Source organism: Pseudochaenichthys georgianus, chromosome 14 (genome assembly GCF_902827115.2).
Source record: "Pseudochaenichthys georgianus chromosome 14, fPseGeo1.2, whole genome shotgun sequence".
NCBI classification, from domain to species: domain Eukaryota; kingdom Metazoa; phylum Chordata; class Actinopteri; order Perciformes; family Channichthyidae; genus Pseudochaenichthys; species Pseudochaenichthys georgianus.
The window spans coordinates 18,488,768-18,503,302 of NC_047516.1; the positions used below are offsets into that span (position 1 = coordinate 18,488,768).

Genomic DNA, 14,535 nt, shown 5'->3' on the forward strand with positions numbered 1-14,535 from the left:
GAAAGTGTTTGCTCACATAAATGAGCAAATCCTTCAGATTGCAGTTGTAGGCAGTTGCATGTGTGTGTGTGTGTGTGTGTGTGTGGGTGTGTGTGTGTGTGTGTCCTATATCGAATAAAAAGCAATACAAAACAAGTCAAATATCAGAAATGAGCCTTACGTGATGTGATACATGGATGACAACTTGCACACACTAGCTTCCAATTCTATTCTGTACATGCTGTGTCTAGGTTTTAGAAAATTCAGGAATGTATTCTATTGTGGAGAAAGTCCATCTGCAAGTTGTGGTATATCACGAAACAGTGTGAAATCAATGGAGCTACTTGTTTTGCTTTGACACTGTATTTCCTTTCAAAACGTTGCGTGCCATTTCTGCCTTCAGGGAGAGCCGATACATGAAGAGAAATGCATTTAGCTCCCACTTACTGAAATAGCTTTGCAATAGTAATGAACAGGTTGTACAGCGCTTTAGGATCAGGGTGGCATTTATTTCCGATTGTGTCAAATTAAATCCCCCCCCCCAAGTATTATAATAAGATTATCAAATTACAACCATGTAGGCTACTCAATAACAACACTTAGAGTGACGATTTTAATCTACATCCCATAGTAGTTGGGTGCAAGTTGAGGAGCAGCAATTATGAAGGAGAGAGTTTAGTTGCATTTTGCCAGCCTGCCATAACTGTGAATGTGAAAGGCTAACATAAACCATCAGCAAAACAATCTTTCCTTCTCATGTTTTGAAATGGAAGAGGTCTATGAGCCTGAACAGTCTTTTAGGATATTAGTGGCAGTGTATGCAAATGAGTTAAACTCCAAACTTCAGAAAAAAAGAAACATGTTTTTGCTCAAATACTGTCATCAACACACCCTAATTTAGTAAACCTTCAAAATGCATGGACAACAATTACAAAACATATGATAAATAGTTGTCCCTGTCACCACCGACAGGAAATTACACTTCAGTAAAATGATTGAAATTGGTACCTTGACAACAGCTGCATTATAATCCCTTAATACCATAGGAATAAATCAAACCCAGTGTCAAATTAACTAGTCTCCTTTTTTATTTTACATAAGAAGGCAATCTTGTGACCATCAGTATATTTTAGAGGGAATATGTAGCCCAACCCCAGATGATTTTTTTGTTGCTATTGTTGTTGTAAATTATACCACAGTAAGCTTGGACATCTATAGTTTCCAAACTGGTCAGTATGGGTTCTCAACTGCCATGATTTATGTTTCATGGCAATGTACACACACACACACACACACACACACACACACACACACACACACACACACACACACACACACACACACACACACACACACACACACACACACACACACACACACACACACACACACACACACACACACACACACACACACACACACACACACACACACACACACACACACACACACACACACACACACACACACACACACACACACACACACACACACACACACACACACACACACACACACACACACACACACACACACACACACACACACACACACACAGGGACACACAGACAGTAACATGCAAATAAGCTAACGCTCCAACATGTACGGACACATATATCCATTCAGACACATCTACTCTAAAGGTGTGTTTGTGTGTATGTGTTTCTTTCGTAGGCCTTTCGGTAGTGTTCAACACATAAATCAGTATTTTAGGAAAGCATACATTTAGAGGCCTGTAGTTAGGATCCATCCAGTAGATCAATATCAAACTACTAAGCCTTAAGGCCACCATCTTTTTTTTCTTTTAGAATAACAGAAAAAAACAAAAAAAAGATTTTTTTTTTGGGAAACTTAATGTGCCAGTGTCTATACTCATTACTCTTCATACCTCAAAATAAGAAAAGGAAAATCTAGTGCCATTTTATTTGTCATTCTTTTTTAAAGAAGTTTATCTATTAGTACTTATCCATCGGAGACATGCATTCGCATGTGGTCATTGAAGTGCTCCATTTGGTCGAACTTGGCAGGGCAGACGGAGCACACGTAGGTGGTCCCTTCTTGGCAGCTGGCTTCTGCCGCTACACCCACTCCTGTTCCAACCCCAGACCCAACTCCAGCACCTGCGCTCACCGGCATGGCGAGGGCCATCACTCCTGCCCCCAGCTCAGGGACCACCAGAGGCATGGGGATGGAGACGGGCCCCGGGGTGCTTACGGCCCCTGACATGATGGCGCTGCCTGTGCTGTGCAGGGCCATGTGGCGCTCCAGCAGGGTCTTGTGTGAGAACTTCTTCTTGCAGATGTAGCACTCATAGGACTTCTCTCCACGGTGCAGCCGCATGTGGACGTTGAGAGAGCTCTTCTGGGTGAAGCGCTTGCTGCAGATGCTGCACTGGTAGGCCCGCACCCCTGTGTGTGTCACCATGTGTTTGATTAAGTAATCCTTCAGGGAGAACGAGCGCCAGCAGATGCTGCACTGATGAGGCTTCTCACCTGGATGTACATGCAAGACAAGGCATTTAGGGGAAAAAGAAGAGACATATTTTGAGGATTAGGTTTACAAAATATGGAACACTTGATGCCTGAAGCCTCCACTGTTACTTTTCCAGTACAGGAACATACCTCAGGCTAGAATTATTTAAACTAGCATTAACATTGTTATGTTGGTGCTTCCACTATGTGTTGTATGCTACAGCTTTGTGAGGAAAGGGTTCCTATAATGAAGCTCTGATGCAGTTATTTGCAACATGTACGCATTTATATTTAGGGAAAGTAAAAAATGATGCAATGACTTTACAGAAACAGCAAGATAAAGTTAAGAGGAGGAATTTGAAAGCACAGAATAATGTTCATTCCAATTTGAGAGAAAATTATTTCTCCATCTATTTGGTATTTTTGTCAATTTGTTCAGGCGTAGGCTCATATTTGTAAAATATTAACATTTGAATAATTAGGTAAACCTAACAGGTAGAGGAAGAGACTGATAAAACTGTGAATAGGCAATTTGTATCATGCAAGTTAATGAAGTCCTGTGAATCTACTGTTTGCTGCGGCACTGAGTGAATTAATGTACCTACTTGTTTCAATTTAATGAAGCCAATGATTGATACTCTTACTTTTCTACTTTTTAACTGAAATAAAATCAATTGATGTTGTATTAAATACTAAATAGTTTATTCTAGAGACAGCCATACAATATTATGGTTAATCATACAGACGTTGTGTTCCTTTTTGAAAAATATTTGTTATAAGATAGAGTAAAGGTAATTATCTTTTGATTACCATGAGACATTCAGATTATTCTCTGCTCTGCACAACTGTGTGAGTCAAACTGGGACATTTTGTTTGAAATAGCCGTCAAAGGCTCTGGACAAGCAATGGTTTCTAATGAATAATAATGGCTTTTTGAGCAGGCAATTTTTCTGAGATATTCTAATTATATGACATCTAATTATTGCTATGTGGGATGATGATTTCTATGGTTTATGATGGATAAGGCTGTCAGTGCAGGAGTGCACAGTGTAATGATGTGCTGAATGAGCAATCTACTGGCACTGGAAATGAGATCAAAATGTTAACAAAGTCAACAGTTTTGGTACTTTTCCAGTATGGAATCACAGCTAACATACCTACTATACAATGTGTTTTAATAGTATACACTAGGTATTCATTTAGTGTGATCGAGTACAAGCCTCGGTACACACATCATATTTACTGTGTTAAAATGACAGCCCTATTGCAAAAAACAAATCGAAATCAAATCCTTTTTCTCTAAAATAGTTTTGTATTATGATTAGGAAACATTATATCTTTCACAATCAGAGTATTTGAATCAGTTTTTACCTCTGATATGTCTATTTTTCAAGTATTTCTGCAACTACATTAATAATGGATAACACAAACATTAAATTAGCCTATTAACATTGAAAAAAGCATTGCTACAAATAAGACTGTTGGACTCACCAGTATGGACAAACATGTGTTTGACGAAGTTCTGTTTGGCAGTAAAGGTTTTACTGCAGAGACTGCATTCATAGGGCCTCTTTTCCCCCGGACCTCCTGCGACCTGTTGCTGCTGACTTGGCGAATGCTGTACCGACATGGGGTGTGGGAATGATGGCATTGTAGGAGGCGGCACGGCCACAAACTGGGATTGCTGCTGGCCGGGAAGGTAAAGGAAAGGCTTGTTGTCTCTCGGCGGCTGTGTAGGAAAGAGTGTGGGCAGGAAGGAGTTTCCAGCGGGGCCCATCACTTGGGAATTGCTGGTCACGGTGAGCGGCATCCTCATGTTGCTGGTGTGTGATTCTGCCGTGCGCATGTATTGCGGAGCACCTGTCAGGGGCATGACTGAGTTTGGCAGGGGCTGCATCATGCTACTGTCACTAGTGCTGTGGGATGTGTCTCCGTCCTCCGGGTCTTGCACCTGCTCCGGGGACGAGTCGTTGACCTCTATATGCATCGGACCCCCCTCACCTTGGTGGCCGTCCCCAACCCCTTCTCGGGTGAAGCCCAGGTATGGCTGCTGCTCCATAGCATCTGGCTCAGTGCTGATGGAGGAGCTCACCCCTGAGTCAAAACTTTCAACCTTGGATTCACTCTCCACACCCTCAGTATGATCAGTGTCGTCGTGGCAGTCCGCCAAAGTGTCGTAGCAGCTGTACTCGTCGTCGGCCTCCTGCTTTATGTGCACCCCTCCTGTTTGAATGCGTACCGGTCGGGGCTGCTTGCGGCAGTGGGTGGACTCGGCTGTGGAGATGAAGCGTCCCACCTGCTGAGATCTCTCCTGGATGCGGTTCATCCAGGGCGGGTCTTGAGATTGCTGGTTCTTCTGAGTGCTGAGGGTCGGATCGTAGTTTGTCGACATGGGGTTAATGTACAGGGAGCGCTCGCGTTTGCCGTTCTGCTGAGTGAGGACGGGGTAGGAGTACAGTGATGTGTATGCACGGTCCATGCTTTGTGATGTTGCTTGCATATAACCTGACTCTGCATCGCTGCTGGGCCCAGAGGTGCCAGACTCTGGCGTGCCACGGGGTGTTTCCTGACCAGAGTCTCCCGGTATGATGGGGAACCCCCCCGGCCCAGCCAGGCCCACATTCTGGGACACGATGCGAGTGCACTCATCGATGACGGTCTTGATCTGTAGGATGCTGGCCGCAGTGAGGATCTGCAGGGCCTCTGACTGAGACACCCGCAGGATCCCACTGTACATAAAGTCAATCAGCTTCTGGATCGACTGCACTGAGACCACCGAAGGGATCTCAATGTCGCTGTAGCCCAAGAGCAGCTTGTCCTGAAAGAAGGGGCTTCCAGCAGCCAGCACGCACCGGTGAGCTCGCAGCATACTTCCATGGATCCGAACAGTCACGTCACAGAAGTGCCCACGGTTGCGCTGCTCATTGAGGGTCTCAAGTACAGAATTGCTGAAGTTGTGGAGATTGATGTTATGAATGCGCTCGGTCATCCCCTTGCAACTGATGTCACCTGCAGGTGGGAAGCAACACACCGGACTTAAAAACTCTGACACACACTTAAATCATTATTCACTGCATTACACACACTGGTATTCCTATCATGAGGTTTTTACAAAAATATTCTTTTGCTTCATGTATTATAACAATATATTTACATATTTGGGTTCAAGTAAGACAAATATATGAGAAATAGAATTGTGTAGTAAAGTTAAATTCACACTATGTGAGAGAACAGAATGTTCATAAGTACAAATAAAAAAGGGTTGTATTTTAGAAAACAACCATGGGTACTATAGTACTATTAACTCATTAATTACCAAACATTATGTGTTGATTAAATATATGATATGTTTTATTGATGTGTATTTTTACAGAGATAAAAGTAAAAACATGATACAAGTATTATACTTATTTTATTTGAATATGTGTTTCACTCCATTTAATAATTTAGGGATGAGAGTCAAATCATTTCAACATGTGAGCTAAATGTGTCTCTTGAATCGTGATTTGAACATTAGCCACTGAAAGGGCGAAAGACAATTAAGATGGTTCCCGTGTAATTATTTCCAGTTTCTCTGTCTGTGTATTCCTGAATTTCCTCCAACCGCCACTAGGTGGTGCACGGGGCTTAGCTGAGGACAGGCCTCTTTTGTTAGCCATGTGTTCACTGTGATGGCGCTTCCTAACTATCCTAGGAATACAGTAGATGTGACCCGGCTGATCAGTGTGTAAGATAACGCAAGATTTTCCCTCCAGTTAGATGTGAAAAGAAATGAAAATCTAAATCTAAATTACAGAGGTAGTAAGTGTAGGAATTATGTGAATTGTGGGTTCTATAATTAATGTAAAATTAATTTATTCTGCATTTAAACATGCTTGACTTTAATTTAATTAAAGCGGTTGACCTTATTTGAATGATTATTAAACACAGCCCTTTTCTTGAATGTCCTCATAATGATCTTGGAAACTGTACTTATACATGTTAATAAGACGTTATGGATGCTTTTTACACTATTTCAGTAAGTAACACATATATTTATGAAAATATATTGATGATGAAATGTCAGGATCTACACATAACTATTGTATAAATGGAATACAAACTTGGACATGAAAGATGCCTAATCATTTTGAAACTGTTTTATAATGTGTAGAAATCAATTGAATGATGGTATTAACAATAAAACCCTGCTTTAGAGTAACAGATGTGTCCATCCAAATGAAAAGGAGTTTACCTCAAATGAACTGCATAAGCAGTGTTATAGCTTTAGCACAGAGTATTAATGCTTGTTCCCAGCTTAGTTATTTATAACATACATGTAAAGGGAAAAACAAAAGCTGTAGCCTTCCAGTACTCACAGTTAGATGACGTTTGGTTCCAAAGATGCTTGTGGCTGGTGATGAAGTGCGGGTCGAGCTTCAGTTTGCTGGTGGAGATGGCTGATCAGAGGCCGGGCGCTAGGCAAGGCTGTCAGTCCTCTCTGTCCAAATCCTGCCACAGTGTTTGGAGGGGGGGAGAGAAAAAAGACAAAGACAAATCTTAATGCCACATACTGCCTCGTCGATATTGCCACTCCCTTAATGAACCGGGAGCCGAAGTAACACAAATATCTTCCACAGACACGCTGCAACAGATGTGTGAAGACTTTTCAAAGCAAGGCGAATGGACGTTCCTGTGAGCACATGGCCGCCAATTTCAAATTGAGGTTGCAAATCATTTTGGTATTACAGCCAGTCGGTTTCTCAGCAGTTATCTGAGCCGCCGGGCAACAGAACCACACCCTTCCAAAGAAAAAACTAAATCTAAATTCCAACATGTTGCCAGATTAAATATTTCAGAAAAGGTCTCAGCCACACTCAGAGTGTTTGTGAGTGTGTGTGTGTGTGTGTGTGTGTGTGTGTGTGTGTGCGTGTGTGTGTGTGTGTGTGTGTGTGTGTGTGTGTGTGTGTGAGAGTGTGTGTTCTTTGTCAATTTCAGATCCACATATTACTAAACAAGACAATGTCTAATACAGACGTAGAGCAGACGTTAGAAGCTGTAATAATAGTAGAATATGTCAGATATTAAACACACAAAGGCCCTCATTCACAAACACAAGACAGGCATTCAACAACGTTTCTCATGTGATGAGTGTATCATAAAATATTATGCCAAGGTTTGACCTCAAAAGCAGAAACAAAAATGTTGTAAAACCGACCAAATTAAAGCCACAAACACTGATATAATTTAGGTTCAGGAAAGCTATACGAATTAAATACATTGAACCCATGAAAAATGCCCCTACAATTCTCATTAGTCTCACGCTCGTTAAAGTGCCTTCCAATATTTCAACCCCATAGCTTTTAAAGTATGTTGAAATTACTCAGTGTATCAGGAGGTGGGAATGTATCACTCATTGGCGTTTGTATCGTAATCACAATTGCGATCTGAACTCTCTTTTTTTTGGGTGAAAAATGTTACATAGATGTCACGCTGGCTACAACAGGGACATCAAGTGCTCTCTGTGAAATGCCAAAAACAACAGTGTGTTGCTGAATGAACAGAACAGGGCTAAGGATTGACCAGACCTCCATCATGTTGACACATTATTCTTTTACAAGAGTGCTTTCAAACACACCTCCCGCTTTGAGACACTGAGGTGAAATCTACAAATGCAAAGCTTGTGATTTTAAGCAAGTGACCTCTGGGTTTTTCCCACAGAGGTATGAAGGTATCAAAAAGGTGAAATAATACGAGGATTTGTATCCTTAGTTATGGACGGAAGAGCAGAATATTTGAAAGAAAAAAACAAATCTGAGGGGTTAGAGTTTCAAATCGGAAACGGCTGTCCACAGGCCCCACTTTGAGAAGTGCTGCGGCCAGAGAGATGTGTTCGTGTTTTCTTGAAATACCCTCGTTAAATCTGATGATTAGATATAGACAAGTAGTAGCTTGTTTCACAGGGAGATCACTCGATACTGAGTTGGACTATTCTCTGGCACTAACACACACACACACACTGGTTAGTTTTTCCGTCTCTGTAAGGACAGAAAATATATTTTACAGTGAAACCCTTAACCGCTAAATCTAAATGTTAACTTTGTTCTAACCTTAGCTCTAAATGGTAACTGTAACCTCTAGCCCTTTTACACAAACTAACCGTTCTAATACCTAACTTAAAAACTCGATCAGCCAAAAGCATAAACCCTTCTGTAGGAGTAACCCTTTCCTTCACCCAACCGACATATTTAAAAATGTACTTAGACAACCGTAAAACCCACAACAAATATCAGGTAAGTCTTGCTCTTTAGAGAAGAGCACACATACACACGAGCCAAAAGGCTTGAATCCATAACGTGAGCAAATGTGACCTTTAGTATTTTTAGCAGTGGTTAGCTTGAGATGTAACTGTATTTCTGATGCCACAGGCCTTTTTTTATGTGTGTTCTCTTGCAATGCAAACATGTATGTGGCTTCCCTGGGCCATCCGGACATGTAAATCCACCTGCTTGAGAGGTAAAGTGAGGTGAATGCTGGTAACAAAGGAGTAGGCCCAGGGAAGCAGGCTTCAGTTGCCCAGACTGCCACTCACAACAGTGATTCCATTTTAGCCGTGACACAGTGGGTGAGCAGCAGCCAGCGCCTACCTGCAGTGAATTCTAATCAGCCCAGGGGTCTGTCTGTCTCCCCTCCCTCCCCCCCCTTCCTACCGCCCTCCCTCCTGTACCCTGCCTTGGACTAAAGGGGCTGATGATCCTTCAAAATTAATTAGATCCTTGTAGGAGGCAGCCATTTTCTTTCACTTCCTAACGCTCCAGCACAAGACTCATTTTCACGTTCAACTAAATGTGGGGTGTGTGTTTTCCCTCCTGGTATCGATCTCTTTCTCTGTGTGCCTCTACCTGTTTCCTGTTTCATCACGTTGAAACTCTCTCGCCCCGTCTTTTCTTCCATCTGTCTGTCTCTCTGTCTGTGCCCCCTCCTCTCGCTCCCGTATGAACCTTCCCCAAACACCCTCCGCCCCTCTCTGGCTGCCTCTCCATGCTCCCAGCTCTGTGTCTGCCTCTGCGGAGTTTGCTGTCAATAAATCCCCAGAGGTCAGTTTGTCTGCTGGAAATCAGACACAATGCTTCAGACCGCCAGTGCAATGCATGCTCTGCTGCTGCCGCCACAACAAAGACTGAAAAGGGGTGGAGGCTGGGGAAGAGGGGGGCAACAACAAAAAAAAGAAAAGAGGAGGAGGAGGAGAGAAAGAAAAAAAAAGAAGAAGACGGGGAGATGAGGGTTGCAACTTCCCCAGCCAGACTCCAGGTTAATCAGCTGCCTGTATTAGGTGACAAGCGCATGAAATACGCTGCATCGAATTGGACATTAGTTAATCAAGGGGGGGTGTGGGGGGGGATACAATTGTGAGGATGGGGGATGGGTTGAGAACAGACATAAGAGGCGTGCTTATGAAAGGAACAGTATCCTCCATGTGAATAATATACATCCTTAATATGCAAATGCTGCTTACAATACACAATACAGGCATATATTCAAGGCCCTTGATACATTTAAATCTGGAGACAAAAGGGCCACAGGGCATTGTGCAAAAGCTCGTGTCCATGCATGTGCATATACAGTACCGACTTGAATGTGATGCAGAGCTGCACTTATCAACAGTGTTTTGTGCCCCACCTAATTAATAGTAATTTATGAGTTTGTTTGAAACCTCTGCTTAACGCTGTCCAACATTGTAATTATTAATTTCAATCATCCATTGAGTCCATATGCATTAGCATATAAACTACCAGAAATTATGCTTTAATAGTATGGTCTGGATATGTGATTTCATGTCATTTAGTCGATCCTTTTCAAATGTAGCGAGCACACTGGGAGATTTTAATTGTTCAAGTGTCGTTCTAACAAGTGATAATTCAAGGTGTGTTCAACAGACACCGGATGTTCATTTCACTCTTCTGACAGAACAATTTACAACTCAATGTATTCTGTCAGCATCTCAAACTTTTCGGAAAAAATACATTTAATTAAATATCAGCTAATGCTGTTGTGTGTGTTGGCTCATTTTGATCGGCACGATTAAAAAATAATCTTTTAGGTAACTGAATATTCATCTCCGCCCAACAATGTGTTGGATGATTAAATCAGAGTCATTTAGAGTGCCGTCGTGTCTCTTATTACAGTCGAGTTTACGTCTATAATGTTAGGAAGCAATTAACAGGTAGGTAACTAATCACACACACACTTCGGCAGAAAACACCTCACAGGCTCAACATGTAATTGATTTGCCTTTATAGCAGTAACAACAAATCTCAATAAGCACGTAGGCCGTTGACAAGTTCAGCCAAGATTCTTTACATCTTTTTCTTCCTTTGACTGAAATTGTATGGTGGAACAAAACATCCCCAATGAAATATTTTTTTAATGTGTCTAAATCTCCGACGATAATTATAACACGTCTGAATTACATTAGAACAGGGTGTTGTCCTAACAAATTTCAACATGAAATATCTTCCTGTACTTTGAACCGGCTCTTCACCTACAACGCAGAACAGGCCAATGTTTCTCCCCTCATGACCAAATATCCAATATAACCAGCGAGAACAGTTTAAACTATGCAAACGCTTGAAAAAATATCCCAATCATTGATTTTCTTTTGTTTCAAATGCTCTCGTACACGGTGAAAGCATTTTGAAGTACAGTTATTACAGAGTTCCAGGGTAATGTTATGGTCTTGACTATGGAAATTGAATAACTTTATAATAACTTATTATTTTGCACTCTGCATTAACTCGAACTGTTGCTTAATGCTTTATAGTCCCCATAAATGTAATCTAATGTTTCACATTTAGTTCCACTGCCACTGAAATGTCTCAAATAGCACAGCAGATCAATGTGATAACACATGCAGTCCAAATGAATCTCTGTGTGACAGGATGTACGGCTTTCAAATTAATTCCTCCAGCAAACAAAAAACAACACACACTACAACGACATTACACAAGTAAAGACAGTTTAAACAGTTTTTGACAGGACAGCTTGTTCAACTTCGTCATTTACTGTAAAAAAAACACCCACCGCCACCCGTTATCCATAGCAGAACCTTTGTTTATTTACAGATGGGAGGATAATCTACTTCTAATATACTTTATTCAGGCGCACAAACATTCAGGAATTAGTGCTATCAGTGAATGTTCCACACTGTGTTTCATGAAGTTTCCAAAAAAGAGCAAAGAGGACAAAAAAACAAACAGCCACTGTTGGCTTTAGGCCATAGAAATGATAAAGACTGTATTTCACTTTGGTGAGCTTTCAAGAAAAATCTCAGAGCTGGCAAATGGCTGTGCTTTTGTTAATGAGCATTTGACCAAAAAGAACCATCTGACTACTCATATGATAGTTTCCAAAACACCTCCAACCCCCGAAGCAGATAATGCTAAATTCAAGAGTTATCAATTAGGCACAAGTGTCCACAGCAACTGCCTCTCTACACCTACTAGACACGTCGAGAACATTTTGCCTCTCCAAAAAAGGACCTCCCGGGCCATCGAGAGGTCTTCATGAGGCAAAGATTCATCATGCTCTATTACTAGTATTTCATGATAAAGGGAAGTTAATTCAATATGTCTGGAAGAAGAAAACTCTTATCAGGTCCATATGGCTATGCCTGCACGGTGCACATGCAAGCAAAGTAAGTATACACGTCAATGTGTAGTATTGAGAGGAGGTATACTTTTGTATCTCTTACAAGAACAAAGTGTCTTGTGATTTTATGTCCTTGGGAGATAAAAAAAAAGGACAAAGATACTTTGTGTTGAATTATGAGACGATAGTGTGGGATCGGTCCTTCAAGCAATACAGTTCACACAGAGTATAGCACAGCTTTCAGATATGTTGAGTTTAAGTGTGTCACTATGACGTGTATACTGTAGCATATTTAACCTGAATATCTTTGGACAAAACCAGACGATTAGAGAAATCACAATGGACTCTGATCGTCTGTGATGGACTTATTTAACTATTTTCCAACAATTTATAGACAAAAGATGAATCAAGAAAATAATAGACGGATTAATCAATCATTAAAATAATAGTTAGTTGCTATGAGGAGCTACAGATACGAAACAGAGTACACAATCTCACAGGTACAGTATTTAGAAGTTGTTCAGGAAACCAAAGAAAATGGTGTTTGCACACAAGCTATATGTCAGACTGAGTTTCATAAACAACACTTAGAGGGCTATCATAAAGGTGTTCTCACACAGTGTGTATACATATATATGGGTGTGCCTGAGAGTGTGTGTGTTAGGGTTAGGTAAAATGTGGCAAGGTGGTTAGGTGACATTCACTCTTATGAAATGTTCTATATGGGTGATGGTAATAATAATAAAAAAAGATTTACACACATTTGACAATATGGTTTGTACTGCTGCCTTACAAAATTGGACATGAGTCAGATTCGCATTTAAAAAATCGGATTAATACTTTCCCATTTGTGAATGTGATTGTGAAGAAAACTATACTTTAACAAAATGCACAACGGTGCTTTAAGCAGTTCAGCGCAGCCCAGCACTATTAGTTAGCCAATCTGTGCTTCAAAGGTCAGCAAGCCAACCTCTCTCCAAAAATCTCACCTTTTAAACAGGTTCATCAGCCACATGTTAATGTGACGACATGTTAACAGGAAGACCCGCTGCCAAATTGTTACCAGGCGGCTTGTTAACGATGCATAAGCAAAGAAAACTGTGAAAATGGACTTTGAAAAAAGGTTTTATGATGAATTCTTCCGCCTGTAGCTACGGCAACAACAATACACATGCCATCAGGCTGACATAAAAGTGAGTCAATATTCAGATAACGATATTTCTAACATACTGTGTCTTCAACTACACATTTTGCTCATTATGCAAACAAGATATACAATCCAGATGACTTTTTACCAAACATGCCCTGCTTATTTTCAGCCTTATGGGTTACAAGCACTTGTTAGGGTATTTATAGTTTGGCAAGCTGTTGTGTTAGAAATACAGATTATATATGTCTTGTCAGGTCATTTGACATATGAGCCATCTAAAAGTGTAATGCTGACAGAGTGAAACACAATCAAACCACATGAGTGGCCTATACACTCTGTCACTAAGCACCGCTGGTCCAGTGGCAGTGCAAGTTAGTTATAATGACTTAAACATACAGCACTGCAGTTGGAAATTAACACATGTTGGCACAAAGCTAAGGTATTCTGTTAATCCTATGGGGAGTGGGTGCAATATAACTACATTAGGAAACGTTATACAACAATACTGTGTTGCAAGACAAACCTGTGTTGCAAGCCAACCTAAGAATTTCCCAAGAAATGAGGGAAAGGCCAAGAACTCAAGATTTCACCCTGCTTAGTAACGTGCCATCAGCCTTGACAACATCAAAAAAAGGAAGAATAGAGATGACCTCTAGAAATCTTATCTGATTGAAATGTTTTCAATGTACAGTACAAGGCACTGAACACCCCATGAAGAAAAACATGTTGCAACAAGAACAATAAGGACAGTAAAGTATCAGCTAACATAGGCATTCATAACAGGTTAGCTCTATAAACAATACTGGAGCTGTTACTCACTACAGGTAAAGCATTAATGTACTATTTTACCAACAAGCAGCCATAAATGTAAAAGTTAGATTATAAAGTTGCAATGAATAATCCATGATTATGAGCTTCATCTGAGCCATATTTATGAATATTGAGTTGTTCATTAACAGTATTTATTGCGTGCTGTAACACTGAACAAAAAAAAAGCGAAATGGTTCGTTGACATTTTAGCAATATTTCAAAATGACACCGTCTGATTTTTAATATTATTTAAGAGTATGCTTGGTTGTGTAAAATCCTGTGATTAATATGTTTTGCAGGCAGGTTGTGTCATGGGCACACCTCTTTATACTAGCCACTGATCCCCGGAATGACTGTGGGGGGAAACTATGTTGCTGTGTGGTTACACTACTTCTATAGCAAGTTGGAACCACACATTTTCATTGATCTGTTGTCCTTTTCTCTGTTGCAAAGTCATACACTGTGCTATTAAAGTGACGCATGCAGTATATTTATCAT

At 40.8% G+C, this 14,535-nt stretch overlaps 1 protein-coding gene across 2 annotated transcripts in view; it reads right to left on the reverse strand.

Moving 5' to 3' along the window:
- Positions 1 to 1,462: 1,462 nt before the first annotated feature.
- Positions 1,463 to 14,535, reverse strand: part of zbtb20 (zinc finger and BTB domain containing 20) — a 112,002-nt gene continuing 98,929 nt past the window's right edge. For both annotated transcript variants that reach the window (XM_034098541.2, XM_034098540.2), the window contains 3 exons: positions 6,809 to 6,941; positions 3,942 to 5,459; positions 1,463 to 2,471 (listed from right to left, as the gene is read on the reverse strand). In XM_034098541.2, the coding sequence (XP_033954432.1) occupies positions 1,942 to 2,471; positions 3,942 to 5,439 (2,028 nt within the window). In that variant the 5' untranslated portion in view covers positions 5,440 to 5,459; positions 6,809 to 6,941 and the 3' untranslated portion in view covers positions 1,463 to 1,941. The remainder of the gene's footprint in view (positions 2,472 to 3,941; positions 5,460 to 6,808; positions 6,942 to 14,535) is intronic.